Below are 15,473 nucleotides of genomic sequence, written 5' to 3'. Positions count from 1 at the left end.
CATAGCTCGGCCCACGGATGACAACTCTGCAGTTTGTCTTCCAATTAACTAAGAGGTACGCTCCATCCCTCATTAGCATAAAAGCCCTATAAGTAGCAGAAATCCGTTGTTTACTTCCGACACATTTCTGGTGTTAAAGATGCCTGAGCCAGCCAAGTCTGCTCCCGCCCCGAAGAAGGGCTCCAAGAAGGCGGTGACCAAGGCGCAGAAAAAAGATGGGAAAAAGCGCAAGCGCAGCCGCAAGGAGAGCTACTCTGTTTATGTGTACAAGGTGCTGAAGCAGGTCCACCCCGACACCGGCATCTCTTCCAAGGCGATGGGGATCATGAATTCTTTCGTTAACGACATATTTGAGCGTATCGCGGGGGAGGCTTCCCGCCTGGCGCATTACAACAAGCGCTCGACCATCACCTCCAGGGAGATACAGACTGCCGTGCGCCTGCTCCTTCCCGGAGAGCTGGCGAAGCACGCCGTGTCGGAGGGCACCAAGGCCGTCACCAAGTACACCAGCTCCAAGTAAACTTTTCAAGTAAGCGTCTTAACACTTAACCCCAAAGGCTCTTTTAAGAGCCACCCACATACCCACTAAAAGAGCTGTGGCCTGACGCCAAATTTTTATTTGGCGGCGGAAGAGTATTAGGGATTGGAGAAGGGTGGGGACAAGTACTACAACTTAGAGAGGGACAAAGGGGCCTGAGCCTGGAAGAAACCAGCCACTAAAAATGGGTTTGGGGTCAATTCGTTGCGCTTAAATTTAAAATGGAGACAAGCGGCCATTTTGCTAACCCCGCGTTCCGGGAAGAAACTTCAGGCTCGCGTGGGTTTCGGACCCAGTTGTCTGTCCCTGTTTACGTCGCCTGGATCAACGGCTGCCGTAAAGTCATAATTTCGCCATCAGTTTCTAGCCAATAGGCTGTCCTGTCATTTTTAATATTAACCAATCGAGAGAAAGCTGGTTTGAAGCCCTTATTTACATAGCGGACCGGAGTGGAAACCTGGGGAGTAACTGGCTAAGGAAGGACACCCCCTCTGTTTTCGTGGCGCACACCTTCGTAATATACTGAAGGCTGTGTCTCCTTGGTTTCCAACTGCCCCGGTAATAAAGTCCTTTAACATAATACGTGTCGGTTTTGATAAGAGTAAGGCAGTAAGAACCTAAAGATGTAAGCACCGCGCCAGATGTTGCTTCATACATTTTAATTCTATTCAACTGGTTTATTCAAGATTCAAACCAAATTTTACTTGAATCCCAGAGCTCAGCCATAAATGGTGTGTTGCCTGATTGAAACTTAAAATCTCTGTAGTGGGCTTGTAACATGCAGAAAAGGTTGAAAGTTGCTTTAGAAGAAGCCAACTCTAACTTGGGTAAATTGACAAGCATTCGAACACTGAACTGAAGGCCAGTAAGGACTAGGCGCTGGTTGGGAGAATGAAGAGGAGACGCCATTAAACTTAGCACATACACTGTGTCTCCTAGAAGACCTTCCCTTCCTAGACAACTGCAGGCCGCTTTATGGCCTGGGAAATACCACATTCCCTTAAGTATTTTACTCATGGTCTTTTCCAGGCAAAGATTTTAAGATGAAAGTTTAGAAGTAGTTTACCTATCTTTTTATTCAAGTCTAGAACACGTTTGTGGCACCTTGAAGTGAAGTTTGCTTTCTCCATTAAAAACTGGGAATATACAATAAATAAAATTAGTGTTAAAGCAGATTTTTACAAATTTAAATACCGTGTAATTTAGGTTACAAAGTTATTTAACATAAGGACTGTGTGATCTTAAATCTGCAATTTCTTTCACAACTGGAAAATAAACTAAGGCCTCTCTTTGGTGTCAGACAAGGTCTTATAGTTGAACCCTGCTGTGCAATCACAGGCTGCCTTGCCTAGATAACTTATCTGAGAAATTCTGATGAGAAATGAAATTTCCGGAGTCCCTCACAAGTAAATTTTATTCTTCTTTTTTTTTTTTTTTTTTTTTTTTTTTTGAGACGGAGTTTCGCTCTTATTGCCCAGGTTGGAGTGCAATGGCGCGATCTTGGCTCACAGCAACCTCCACCTCCCGGGTTCAAGCCATTCTCCTGCCTCAGCCTCCGGAGTAGCTGGGATTACAGGCATGCGCCACCACACCGGGCTAATTTTGTATTTTTACTAGAGACGAGGTTCCTCCATGTTGGTCAGGCTGGTCTCGAACTCAGGACGTCAGGTGATCCGCCCACCTTGGCCTCCGGAAGTTCTGGGATTACAGGTGTGAGTCCCCGCGCCGTACCTAAATTTTTTTTTTAATGCCTCTAATGGACCTGGTCAAAGACCTATTCACATTCAGACTGACCTCTCTTCTACCTGTCAACTAACTAATCAGTGTAACCAAAATCTGCAAGCAAAATTCAGTATTCCCAAGCTGATTCTTTCCCCACCTTTTCCCCTTTCTCTTACGTAAATTATGTTTTTGCCTGTGTTAGATGAAATAATTCTATTGCTTGTTCTCTCTTCTGTACAAGTACACAGTAAGCAAATCATTAACTTCTTGGTCATTTATTTCTGAATTTTCCACCAAGACAGTGTTTATGTGAGTCATACAATAAGAACCAACAGAAATGTGTGTCGTGGAAACATTTTGTCTAGCCCTGAACCCTTTGAGTTTTCTGTTCACATTCCTTTGGCTTTTGCATCCTGAAAGTTTATCGTCCGCGATAAACTTTGGTTATTCTATTTGAACTTGGCTGATTGGTTGCATATTGGTAGCAGTAGTAGAATTTGAATTATGGTTTTCTGGTCACATCATTAAGTGATTAGTCAGTGGAGAGGACAGGAAATCTGGTTTATTTATTAACCTTTTTTTGGGGTGTTTTTGTTTGAAGATGTCGATATTCTCTCTGAGAACACAAGGTTAGAGAGTTGGTGTTTTTCTTTCTGGCTTTATATGGGATTTGATGTTTTGTGCTTGTATGCCTCTTTCTACCTTCGAAAACTTGTCTTTTTTGAGTCCAAATAGTTGTCGATATCTGCAAAACCAGTATTCCTGTGTTAAGATGATATGAATATGAAATAGCTGCCCTGTTGTAACTTTTGACTTTAAGAAAGTGTTAAGACTAACAGGAGACAAAAAGGAAATCAAGGAAACCGAATGTCTGGTCTCAGTAACTGCTATGCCAAAGGCTCTACAGCTTATTATTAATTTTACTAATTTCACATTATTGCCCCTTCAGGTTCTTTAAGTAAGGTTAGAGGATAGAAGAAACATCATGTTGTTACAAATTGGACTATTGAGTCAGGAAAAAAAAGATTGCTTTCAATATCTGAATAAAACAAAGATTTAATATTTTCTAAACCTTAATGAGTTTATTGTAAGGGATATGACACTGGAAACTAGAATTTTTTACTAAACTGAGGATCAGAGAATTATTCATATTTTCAGCAACGGTGCCACCTGAGGGACATCTGATCTTGATTACATACCTTTATTTCTTTAACTGATCAACATACTAAATAGAAAACCTATGGCTCTGTTTTTAATCCACTTTAAATTCTGTTGTATTAGCACGGTTAGCTTTTCTAATTGGCAATAAGATTGAGACTATCTTTTTTTTTTTTTTTTTTTTGACACAGACTTTTGCTCTGTCGCCCAGGCTGGGGTGCAGTGGCACAATCTCAGCTAACTTCAACCTCCGCCTCCCGGGTTCTAGCGATTCTCCTGCCTCAGCCTCCCCAGTAACTATGATTACAGGCACACCACCACGCCTGGTTAATTTTTGTATTTTTTTTTTTTTTTTGAGACGGTTTAGTAGAGATGGGGTTTCGCCATGGTGGCCAAGCTGGTCTCGAACTCAGGTGATCCACCTCAGCCTTCCAAAGTGATGGCATTACAGGCATGAGCCACTGTGCCCAGAAAATACTATCTTATTTTATGAATTTAAATAACTGTGAAATTATCCACTTCAGGGAATTAATTAATTATAATGTAATCTTAAATTTTAGTTGGCTTACATAAAGACTTAAAATACATCAATTTAAATAAAAATTCATTTGTCTAAAAAAAATTAAAAATTTTCCTTGTGCTTTAAATGTGCTACCTGTTTAAGTTGTAACTCAGAGAAAAGAAGTTTAACTGTGAGTTTCATTAGTGTTCTTAGTTAACAGATTAAAGTATTTTGTAAAAAAAAAAAATACTTCACAATTTTTACATAACTTACAAATGTTAATACCTTTTTTATTAGGTATGTTCTTTTATAGGGAAAATATATAATATATCTAATCAAGATTATTTTTTGGACAAATTGGCTTAATAATTTCATTTTAAAAATGGCTTCTTATCATAATGTAAAAATAATATTAGTATAATATTATAGTATACACAAGTTTAGGGTTCATTTTCTAAAAAACAAAAACTAATTTAATTTGAGTGTACTATATTTCTTCCACTACCTGTACTGGTGAGATGAGTTAACATCACTTTATTTATAATTTTAAAATTGTAAATTATTCATTGAACCAAATTAAATCATAATAGATAATGTCATTTGAAAAAATGGAATTAAATTTTATGTTACTAATTATAAGGATTCAATGTGTGAGCTTAAGTACTGAATTCACAATGTGTGATAACTTTAAGAATTTAGATGAATATTATTAAATTGAGTAAATTAATGATTAATCTTTGGATACCTGGACAATTTCTAAATTGGAGGGTACAAAATACAAATCACAAAAACCTGTGTAGTTTATGCAAATAACATTTTTACACAGTTTTGAATAACCATTGATAAACAGATAAGAGAACATACGATAGCCTTAGAATAGATAATCTTGCTTTTGCCACTTTAGATTTGTAAATCACGTACTGTATACCTGTGGGCCTAGAGGACCATGCAGGTTTTGGATGACTGCCTCTGTTTTCTTCATGCCTATGAGGGAATACAATTGCCTGCTTTATTTAAGGGCTATGGTTAATCCAAACAGCTCTGACTCTACCAAGCGCTGTAGCTACAGAGAAACACAAGTAAGCATTCAAGATAATGACTACCTTGAGCCTTTACTTATTTAAAAAGTTGTTACTGTTTGTTAATGTGGTACATTCAATTTACTGTGGATTGTCACTCTAAAATAAGACTTCAATCTTTTTCTTATTTTTATATAGCCATGATTTATATTCATATCTTAATGTAATAGCCAATCTTCTCTGACAACATTATAACAATGCTGGAACCTCCATTTTCAGTACTTCAAACAACAAATACTGCTTTTATACTTCAGAGCAGATGGATATGTGCTTCCCAGTGTAAACCTATTTGGAATCCCACTGAGATATACACTGTCACTGAAAATACAGTTCTGAGATTCATTAAAAGACCTCCAGAATTCTGGAAGTGGGAAGTTTCCTCTTCAAAGTCTACAGATAAAGATTAGGTCTGAAAGAGATAGCTTCTTCCTTCTTTTACCTGTGGTATTATTCTGTTTTGTCCTTTTCTCCATTATCTGTCTTACCAGTTATTAAATTTTGATCTGGCCCTCCCACGTATTAAAAAACAAAGAAATAAACAAATCTCAGTTATATTTTACTATGAGAATGGCATGCTAACTTTTTGCAGGTTTGTAAACAAGGACCTTTATACCTTGACTAAAAGTTCCTAAACAAGAATGTTTACTAGATAATTTATTTAAGAATGTTTACTAGATAATTTATTTCTGCGTATGGCCCACATTTGAGTCAAAAAAATCAATTAGGAAAAATGAACTTGTTTAATTAAACTTGACCAAACTGATCTCTGAGACCTATTCATCTAACTAAGATAAGCCAATTAAATTCTTGGAGACAATTTGGACTTTAAGGAATTCTTATAATATTTGCAATTACCCTCATAACTTTTTTTTTTTTGCCCTACTTCTCTGCTTCTCTAATATGCAAATGATTAAATGATGTTACAAAGCCACTGTCAATAAATAGATAAATAAATAAACAAACTCACATGGTTATACTTGCTCCTTTATCAGCTATTATTACCAAGAATGGAGGAGTTGAAAAACTCTGGTACCAGAAATCATGAAGACATGGCCTACCTAACATGGAAATGTTGATTGTCAGTGGAAAATATTACACAGAGATAGCCACAGTGCTGCACAGCCAATCTTAAGTGTTTCTAGAGAATCAGTAATTGTTTTCTTTTAACAGTATTGGTTTATACAAGAAGAGACTATCCATACTAAACTCTTTTCTACTGAAAATAATGTGCAAACATAACATCCTATTCCTAGACAGTTTGGTGTTTTTTTCTCACATTTCTATTTTATAAACCATCTTTTTAAAATACTTTGTTGAGTGAGATCAGTCCATTGCTTGATATACCCTGTGCACAAGTAAATAGTATGCCAATAATTAAATGTCTTTGAGTCACAGTTTAACAAACTCAACTACCCTGAGCCTATAGAGTGGTAATAATTGCCCTACTCATAAAGATGAGGTGAGGATTAAATGAAATAGCAACTATAGAACACTAGTTCTGGACATGGTATCATGTTACTAAAATGGCTGCACAGCATTGCTCAATGATGACAAAAAGTGAAGCCTTTGGAGACAAACTCCAAGTTTGACTCCCAGATCACCACATATCAGCTGTGGGACTTTGAGGCAGGTCATTTAATCTCTCTGTGCATTAGTATCCTTCTCTATACGTTATGGGTGATGGTAATAGCACCTACTTTCTAGAAATATGTGAGGATTAAAGATCCTTAATGCATATAAACCACTGTGTTTACTGCTGTTTGACAAATTTTATTTATAACCATCTTGACACTCCTAAAAGGACTTGAAGCAGCTTATGACTGATAACTTTGGTAGGAGTTGGCCTTCTATACATTATAAGAATTTCATAAGTTATTTGATATAAAAATGCCAGTTGATCATAATATGTTTACCTGGGTCCAACATGTTGAGAAAAAAATACACTTTTTTTTCCCCGCTTATATGAAATTAGCTCTCTAGGCATATTCCTAAGGACTTAAATCCTTCAAGGTTAGATCAAATGGAACCTTAGGACAATGACTAGGTTATGTTCATCTTTTAAGAGCATACAGAAATTCAAGAGCTAGAGGGTGTGGCTTTACTGCACAGGCTCACTATCCAACAGGTGTGCTACCTGGGAAACTTAACCTCTCTGTGACTTAATTTCCTCATCTATAACACAAGGAGAATGACAGTAGGTGTCTCATAAGGTTGTTGTAACAACTAAATGCCTTGGTATCTATTATGTGAAGTGCCTAAAACACTGCCTGGCAGAGAGCAAACATCCAATGAACTTTAGCCATCATCATTATCATTGTTTTCAGAGTCAAATATAATATCTCATATCTGATAAATTACAGAAGTGAATCAATCACTCTCTCTCTTTTCTCCAGGGGAGACAACAGCTTTTAGACACATCTTTTCCAACAGTCGTCACTGCTGGACACTGTTTCATCTTGCAAATAAACCAATGAGAATGAGTGATCCTAAAAGAAGATAAATGGAGGTATTTTGAACAATCAAAAAAAGACCAATGAACACCTGGCTAAGAAAAATTAGCTTGTTTTTTTCTATGTATAAAACTATTAAAATGTTCTTCATAGACATTTATGAAATGAGAAACATAAAGACAAAATTAAAATAACTCCTAGTATCTCCTATTCTTTTTATATGTATAGCATATATGTTCATATTCATATATATTTATATCTCACATCATGTATCATATATAAAATAAATTTAGATGCATATGATATATATATTTAGATAAATATACTTAGAAACATTTTTTATGGATGTATAATTTATGGATACACTGATAATTATGTATTCGTTATTGACTATTTTAATTGATTCCCATTTTATGCATTATAGATTGTAAAGCTCACACATCTTTCTACATAAATCTTTGTTCCAATATTATTTCCTAAAGATAGACTTCATGGAGTGGAAATACTAAATCAAAGGTGAAAAACATTTTCTAAGGTTCTTAACATGTACATTGCCAAATTGCTATCAGCATCATGCCAATTTATAATCCCACCATAATATGGAAATTCCTGTTTTATAGCACTCATATTTACAATAGATTTTTAAAAGCATTGTTAACCTAATAGGCCCCCAAAAAGAAAAAAAATTGAAATTACATTTCTTTATTTTAATGACTTTATTAGTGAGGGTCATTTTTCCCATGTTTCTTGTTAGCCATGACCCTATTAGAAATAAACTGTGCTACAAAATAATAAACATGATATCAGTCATTCCATGGGAAGGCACTATATAAAGAATAATACCTTAGGTTAAGGCCAAATAAATAATATTTATCAGGTGCTTCTTCTGCGGAGGACTCTGAAGGGATACTAAACTGCACTTAGCTGCATGCAACTGAAACTACTGTTACCTACATTGTCTCTTATAAACATTATAACTACTCTTTGAGAAAGTGTTTACTATGGACTGAATTGTCTCCCCATTCCCCCAAATTCGTATATTGAAGCCGTAAGCCCCAATATGACTCTATTCCTAGACAGGACTTATAAGAGGTAATTAAGGTTAAATGAGGTTATTAGGATGTGTTCCTAACTGGACAGGATTGGTGGCCTTATAAGAAGAGGAAGATTCTGTACGTGGTCTTCCAAATTAAATTATTTTTTTAAAAAAAGAGAAAGAGAGCTCTGCACACATACTGAGGAAAGGCTATGTGAGCTCACTGTGAGAAGGTAGCACTCTACAAGCCAGCAAGAGAGCCCTCACCAGAATCCAGCCATGCTATACTCTGCTCTGAGACTTCCAGCTTCCAGAACTGTGATAAAATTTTGTTGTTTAAACCACACAATCTATGGTATTTTGTTCTGGCAGCCCAAGCCAACTAAGACAGCATCATTGCTGTCACTTACAGACAAGAAAACTAAGACTAGGAGAGATAAAAGTTTTTTTTTTTTTTCCTTTTTGTGGAGAACGGGGTCTCGCTATATTACCCAGGCAGGTCTCGAACTCCTGGGCTCAAGCTATCCTCCCGCCTCTGCCTCCCTGAGAGCTGGGATTACAGGCGTGAGCCACCGCGCCCGGCCGAGAGATAAAAGTTAAACTTGTCCAAGGTCACAAAGGCCAGAAACAAGTGAGGTGAGAACTTGACCTTGTTCTCCTCAATCCCAGGTCAGGACTCCTCAACTCCACATGTAGATAGCCACCTCACAGTCAACAGCCAAATGTCCCCAGAGTCAGCATTAGACCAAGATGTCTCACCAGGAGAGAAATGCCTCATCTTGAATAAATATATTCTAACAACTTACCCATGTAAAACATTGAACCTCATGAAAAACAAAAATGCAAAGTATGTACAAAACTGTTTACCACTTAACTGACAGTGATATAAAGCTTAATGATATCCTTATAGTCTTGGAGGGGTTTGTATGTGTTGAAACAGGTGCTCATGCACTGCTGATAGACTGTAAATTGGTCCTAGAGAGAAAAATAAATAAACTGGAAGGAGATATGCTGTATGCTTACTTTTTTTTAATGGAAAGATATGAGATATACCTGGAAATTTGATTGACCATGCATCTATTTCTTCAATGGGTATGCACAATTGAGCTGTTCCCATGTACCAGGCACTGTAATGGGACAATTGCACATGACAGACAAAAATTTTAGCCTTATGAAGTCGACATGCTCATGGAGAGGTGCCACCCACTAAACTAATATTTATATATCAATTATGGATACATTGGGCCACATTTTACAGAAATTCACTTCAGTGGATTAGCCAGAAAGGGATTTGTTTTTCTCGATTGGCAAGAAGGCTAGGGTGGTTTGTTGGGGGCTGTCAGGAGCTGTCTAGGCTGCCCAAGTATGCAGGTCTCTTCTATCATCCTGTGTTAGCTATCTTCCATATAGCTTTCAACCTCATGGTCATCTGCAGCATGTCTAGGGGTCATATCTATGTTCCATGCAGGAAAAAAGGCTAAAGGCAAAGGGAAGTAGGCATGTACCATCTTAATTCACACCTTGGTTTTCAGAAAATTTAAGAAGAAAGACTTTCTGCTTTTTTCTGACTATTCTGTATTCTGGATTACAATGCAACAGAAACATCACCCTAAATTCTAATGTTTTTCTCTCCTTGCTTTTGAAAACTGACTCACTAGCCTCCAAGTGGCTTGGAAAAATTATTTCAGTCATCCAGTAATGAGCTGTTCATAGAAATGTTTTGGACATCAGTCTGTGTTGTTAGCATTATACATGTTAAGCATAGATTTAAAAAACAACATGATGTGGGTACATTTCTTTACTTACATATAAGTGCTTATATACTTAGAGCTGAAAAGAAAGGTTGAAATGTCAGGTGGAACAGAAATAAGATTACCTAGATGTTTCCCCTACGGGTGATTTTCAGCTATGTTAATCTTTCTTCCAGGTCAGGTACTTCCAGAACTTCCTAATTAAATGGTGGCCTTGATGTTAGTTCCCCTCTCCTCTTAGACATTTTCCAGGACTACAGAAGATATACAGTTTATAAATGAGCAGCAGAAACCTACTGAGCAAATTATTCAGGTTCATCTGAACAGAGAGGACACCCTCTTTGCTATACTCTCTCAGTGATTTCAAGACACCCTGCCTTGAAATCCTGGGTCAATTATTGTCTTGGACGTTGATTTAAGCACAAAATAATTGTTGTCATTGCTTATGTTTGGATTTTATCTCCCAAAATAGATAAATTCTTTAGAGACCAAATAATACTTTAAAAAAAAATTTTTTATTGTTTTTGTTTCTGTGCCTCTCAGCCCTGTAATAGCATCATACTTGCACTTCGTAGATTTTTAGAGACAACTTTTACAAAACATGGAATTATCTACATACCCTTTCTACAAAACAGACAAATTAAATACTCAGTAGTTGAACCAAAAAAAGCAGTTCAAATAAAATACTTTGAAAATGAAGAAATCATTTGAACAGAGAGTTAAGGTTAATGGTAAAATAATGTGTGAAAATTATTGCGAATCAAATATGAAGTTCAAAAATAGTTCTTGAAAAAGGAAGAATCGTATGAAAAGGGAGTACTTGTTTTAAAAATGTTAGATATCAGGAAAAGCCAAGAAGTGAGTATGGTAAGAGTGCTGTCAAGTGAAATCCTGCTGATCTCACTGAACATGTAAAAATCTGTAGATGCCTTTATTTTATTCACTCTCATACATACGTAGAAAGAGAAATATATGGTAAACATTAAAAAAAAACTAGAATGTAAAATTAATACTTTAAAAAATGGGCTGTATACTTTTCTTGTCACCAGAGATAAGAATTTATTATTTTTAAAAGAGAATAGTTACTTGCTTTGTGACTGTTTCCATGACTTTGCTACTTAGAAGTTAGAGATGCCAAAGTTTATCTAAGAAAATGTTTATGGAAGTATGATTTCAATAATGAATGTTTAGAAGACTGAATTTCCTGACTGGGCACAGTGGCTTATGCCTGTGGTCCCAGCACTTTAAGAGGATGAAGAAAGAGGATTGCTTGAGTCCAGGAATTCAAGACCAGCCTGGGCAACACAGCGAGGGCAAGTCATGTGACATTCCTGTGCCTCAGTTTTTTCACCTATAAACTGAATTCCTACAGTTTTGGGGGAGGGGAGAAAAACTTAGGATAGTGACTGGCACAGGAGAAGCACTATATACAATATATATGTGGATATCGTTTGTTTTTATGGTACCTTTTTAGCTATCTAATGCAAAGTATGAATCATTTTTTTCTGGGTCTTAAATTACGGAATGTAAGAATTTTCTAAATTCTCTAATTCTGTTTTAGTTTTAAAGCAATGGAGTAACATATCTGTCAACTTGTAAATATGGATCAACCTGATCCACAATTTGACCCCTAGCCACTAATATTTACTGGTACAACACTCAGGAAATATCAAAGGTCAGAGAAGCCAAACAAATGTAAAAACATACAGGTGCTCAGAAATATATACCTGTAATCTCTCTAAAGAGAAATATTTTCCAAACTTAGTGACATAGTGCTTTAGTGAGTTGTGAAATCAATCTCATGATTTCCAAGCCAGTGTTCTTTTAAAAATGAACTAGTCCACAATAGAATATACTAAAGTGCTGGTGTTTTCCAAAAAAAAATTTTTTTTTTTTGAGACAGGGTCTCACTTTGTTACCCTGGCTAAAGTGCAGTGGCACGATCATGCTCACTGCAGCCTTGACCTTCTGGGCCCAAGTGATTCTCCCACCTCAGCCTTTTGAGTAACTGGGATCACAGGTACATGCCACCACACCCGGGTAATTTTTTAATTGTAGAGGTAGGGTCTTGCTATGTTGCTTAGGCTGGCCTTGAACTCCTGGGCTCTAGTGATTCACTAGCCTCAGCCTCCCAAATTTATGGGATTATAGGTGTGAGTTACCTTACCTGGCCTGTTTCCTGAATTTTTTTTTTTTTTTCAGGTGTTTATGCATATGTGTGTTTGTATGCGTATAACAGAGAGAGAGAAAGAAAGAAACTTTTCTACCTCACTTTGCAATCAGAAGTTTGAAGTCTTATCTTTTGGCTTTTGTTTCAGAAATATTTCAAATGTAGACTCTCTCCTTTACCACACTGTCCCCTTAGGCAAGGTCTTTGCCATGTTTCTGAGACTATCGCAACAGACTCCCAACCTCTGACTGTGTGTGGGCCCTTCTCAATAATGATTGTTTATGTAATAAATCTAAACCCAAGACAACTACAACGATACAACAAATTATGTGCTTAAAAACTTCCAATGTCGGCCGGGTGTGGTGGCTCAGGCCTGTAATCCCAGCACTTTAGAGGCAGAGGCGGGCAGATCACCTGAGGTGGGGAGTTCGAGACTAGCCTGGCCAACATGATGAAACCCCATCCCTACTAAAAATACAAAAAATTAGCCAGACGTGGTGGTGGGCGCCTATAATCCCAGCTAATTGGGAGGCTGAGGCAGGAGAATTGCCTGAACCTGGGAGGTGGAGGTTGAACTGAGCCGAGATCACACCACTGCACTCCAGCCTGGGCAACAAGAGCAAAACTCTGTCTCAAAACAAAACAAAACAAAACAAAACAAACTTCCAGTGTCTACCAAATGTCTCACACAAGTATTTGGGGATCTTCACAAAACGGCCCTTATGGAGTTTTCCTTTGCTGAGACCCTAGGCTGTGACCACAGGAAACTCACTCAGCATCCCAGAAAGCCCTTGGCCTTTGTGAGCAATCTCTTATCTCCAGGCCTCTCACAAAGACCTGTTCCAGTAGAAGCTCAGGGGAGCATAGTGGACATTATTCCAACAACCCTTTCCCGACAGCTATGCAGCCAAATCTGCCAGCTCAGTTAATTAATTAATTAATTAAGCAATTCAGAGATGGGGGTCTGCCCAGGCTGGACTACAGTAGCTGCAACCTCAAACTCCTGGGCTCTAAGTGATCCTTTTCAGTCTACCCAGAAGCTGGGACTGCAGGCATGTGCCACCACACCCAGCTAATTTTTTTTTTTTTTCTGGTAGGGACCAGGCCAACTTAGTCTTGAACTCCTGGCCTCCAGCCTCTGGAAGTGCTGGGATTATAGGCATGAACCACTGCACCCAGCCAACCTGCCCAGTCTTGTTAGACATGGGGTCTGTAGTTTCCAGTAGGTTCTTGAGTCTAGGGTTCCTACCTCATGTTTTATAGTTAATTTAGGGGAGGGGCTGTGTTGGTTTATCTGGGGAGGTAGGGGTGGGCAGGGGTATAGAGGGGACTTCAATTAATGAAACCATAAGCAAAACTCAGTTGAGGACACCGGTCATGAGAGTGGCCTGATTATGGCCAATCTTACGTAATGTGTGAGATCTTGATATTACCCCATCCTTGAGAGTTCTCTATAAAGCTACAGGGACTTGGGAGCACCTTTAATCACAGACAACCCATGTTCCTGTGGATTATGGTTTATTAGATTGCACATGCCTAAATAAAGACATCCTCTGCAGTCTTTTGAAAATTCTATAAGCATTTTGTGACTCTGCAATTAGACAACTAAGAGATCTGTGTTACTTCCATCACATATATAAATAATTTTAAATAAAAATCATGGCGTGAATAATTTATGTCCTCTACCGATTTGAAGCTATTCATTTGGAAGACCACTCTGAAGAGATGAAATAAGTCTTCTGCCAAAAATTACTTATTAATTTACAAGGGAAAGGGGAAGTTTTGTTCCTCTCCTTGATTTGACTGAAAATCGAGGGCTTTCTCGAATAGTTTTGGCATCCAGGGTCATTTTTCATTAAAAAGCGAAAAGTCATGTGAAATATGAATCTCCCCAGGTCATTCAGCACTAGACCCTGGGAGATTCTGTACAGAGGGGGTGTGTTATAGTCAACTTTTCCGGGTAAAACAAACACAAATACTCCTCCTCCAAGGGGCGGGGGCGGTGCCTAGGTGATGCACCAATCACAGCGCGCCCTACCCTATATAAGGCCCCGCGGCCCCGCGGCGTTTTACGCTTTTCGCTGGTTATTGCATTTTGCGTTTCTCTGCTGTTATGTCTGAAACCGTGCCTGCAGCTTCTGCCGGTGCTGTTCCAGCCGTCATGGAGAAACCTCTAACCAAGAAGAGAGGGAAGAAGCCGACTGGCTTGACAAGTGCAAGTCGCAAAGCACCGAACCTCTCTGTGTCCAAGTTGATCACCGAGGCCCTTTCAGCGTCACAGGAACGAGTAGGTATGTCTCTGGCTGCGCTCAAGAAGGCACTGGCTGCTGCTGGCTACGACGTGGAGAAGAATAACAGCCGCATTAAACTGTCCCTCAAGAGCTTAGTGAACAAGGGAATCCTGGTGCAAACCAGGGGTACTGGTGCCTCCGGTTCCTTTAAGCTTAGTAAGAAGGTCCTTCCTAAATCTACCAGAAGGAAGGCTAACAAGTCAGCTTCTGCCAAGACCAAGAAGCTGGTTTTATCCAGGGACTCCAAGTCACCAAAGACTGCTAAAACCAATAAGAGAGCCAAGAAACCGAGAGCGACAGCTCCTAAAAAAGCTGTTAGGAGCGGGAGAAAGGCTAAAGGAGCCAAGGGTAAGCAACAGCAGAAAAGCCCAGTGAAGGCAAGGGCCACGAAGCCAAAATTGACTCAACATCATAAAGCTAATATTAGAAAGGCCACATCTAGGAAGTAAAGAGCTTTCCAGGAGGCCGATTTCGAAAGAACCCAAAGGCTCTTTTAAGAGCCACCCACATTATTTTAAAATGGCGTAACACTGGAAACTTAATTTCTATGACAGTTAACTATAGGTTTAAGTTGTGATGCAGCTGAGTTGAAAAGTCTTGAGGTGGGAGAATTCAGTCCAGGATTCAAGACCATCCTGCGCAATATAGCCGGACTACCATCTATACCAGTGGTCCCCATTTCCCCTGGCCACCGACCGGTACCGGTTCTTGTCGGTGGCACGTTATGAATTGGGCCGCACAGCTGAGGAGTGAGTGAACATTAACCACCTGAGCTG

At 38.5% G+C, this 15,473-nt stretch overlaps 2 protein-coding genes across 2 annotated transcripts; both read left to right on the top strand.

Moving 5' to 3' along the window:
• Positions 1-77: 77 nt before the first annotated feature.
• Positions 78-7,526, top strand: LOC126953535 (histone H2B type 1-C/E/F/G/I). Its single transcript, XM_050788968.1, has 2 exons — positions 78-529; positions 7,393-7,526. Exon 1 carries the CDS (start codon positions 140-142, stop codon positions 518-520), a length of 381 nt encoding a protein of 126 aa, XP_050644925.1. The 5' UTR covers positions 78-139; the 3' UTR covers positions 521-529; positions 7,393-7,526.
• A 6,944-nt stretch (positions 7,527-14,470) lies between these two features.
• Positions 14,471-15,211, top strand: H1-6 (H1.6 linker histone, cluster member). The gene has a single exon (XM_050788943.1). The coding sequence runs from the start codon at positions 14,520-14,522 to the stop codon at positions 15,144-15,146; it is 627 nt and encodes a 208-aa protein (XP_050644900.1). The 5' UTR covers positions 14,471-14,519; the 3' UTR covers positions 15,147-15,211.
• Positions 15,212-15,473: the final 262 nt, after the last annotated feature.

This window comes from Macaca thibetana, chromosome 4, assembly GCF_024542745.1.
Source record: "Macaca thibetana thibetana isolate TM-01 chromosome 4, ASM2454274v1, whole genome shotgun sequence".
In the NCBI taxonomy this organism is placed as follows: Eukaryota; Metazoa; Chordata; class Mammalia; order Primates; family Cercopithecidae; genus Macaca; species Macaca thibetana.
This window is presented reverse-complemented; position numbering and strand designations above follow the sequence as displayed.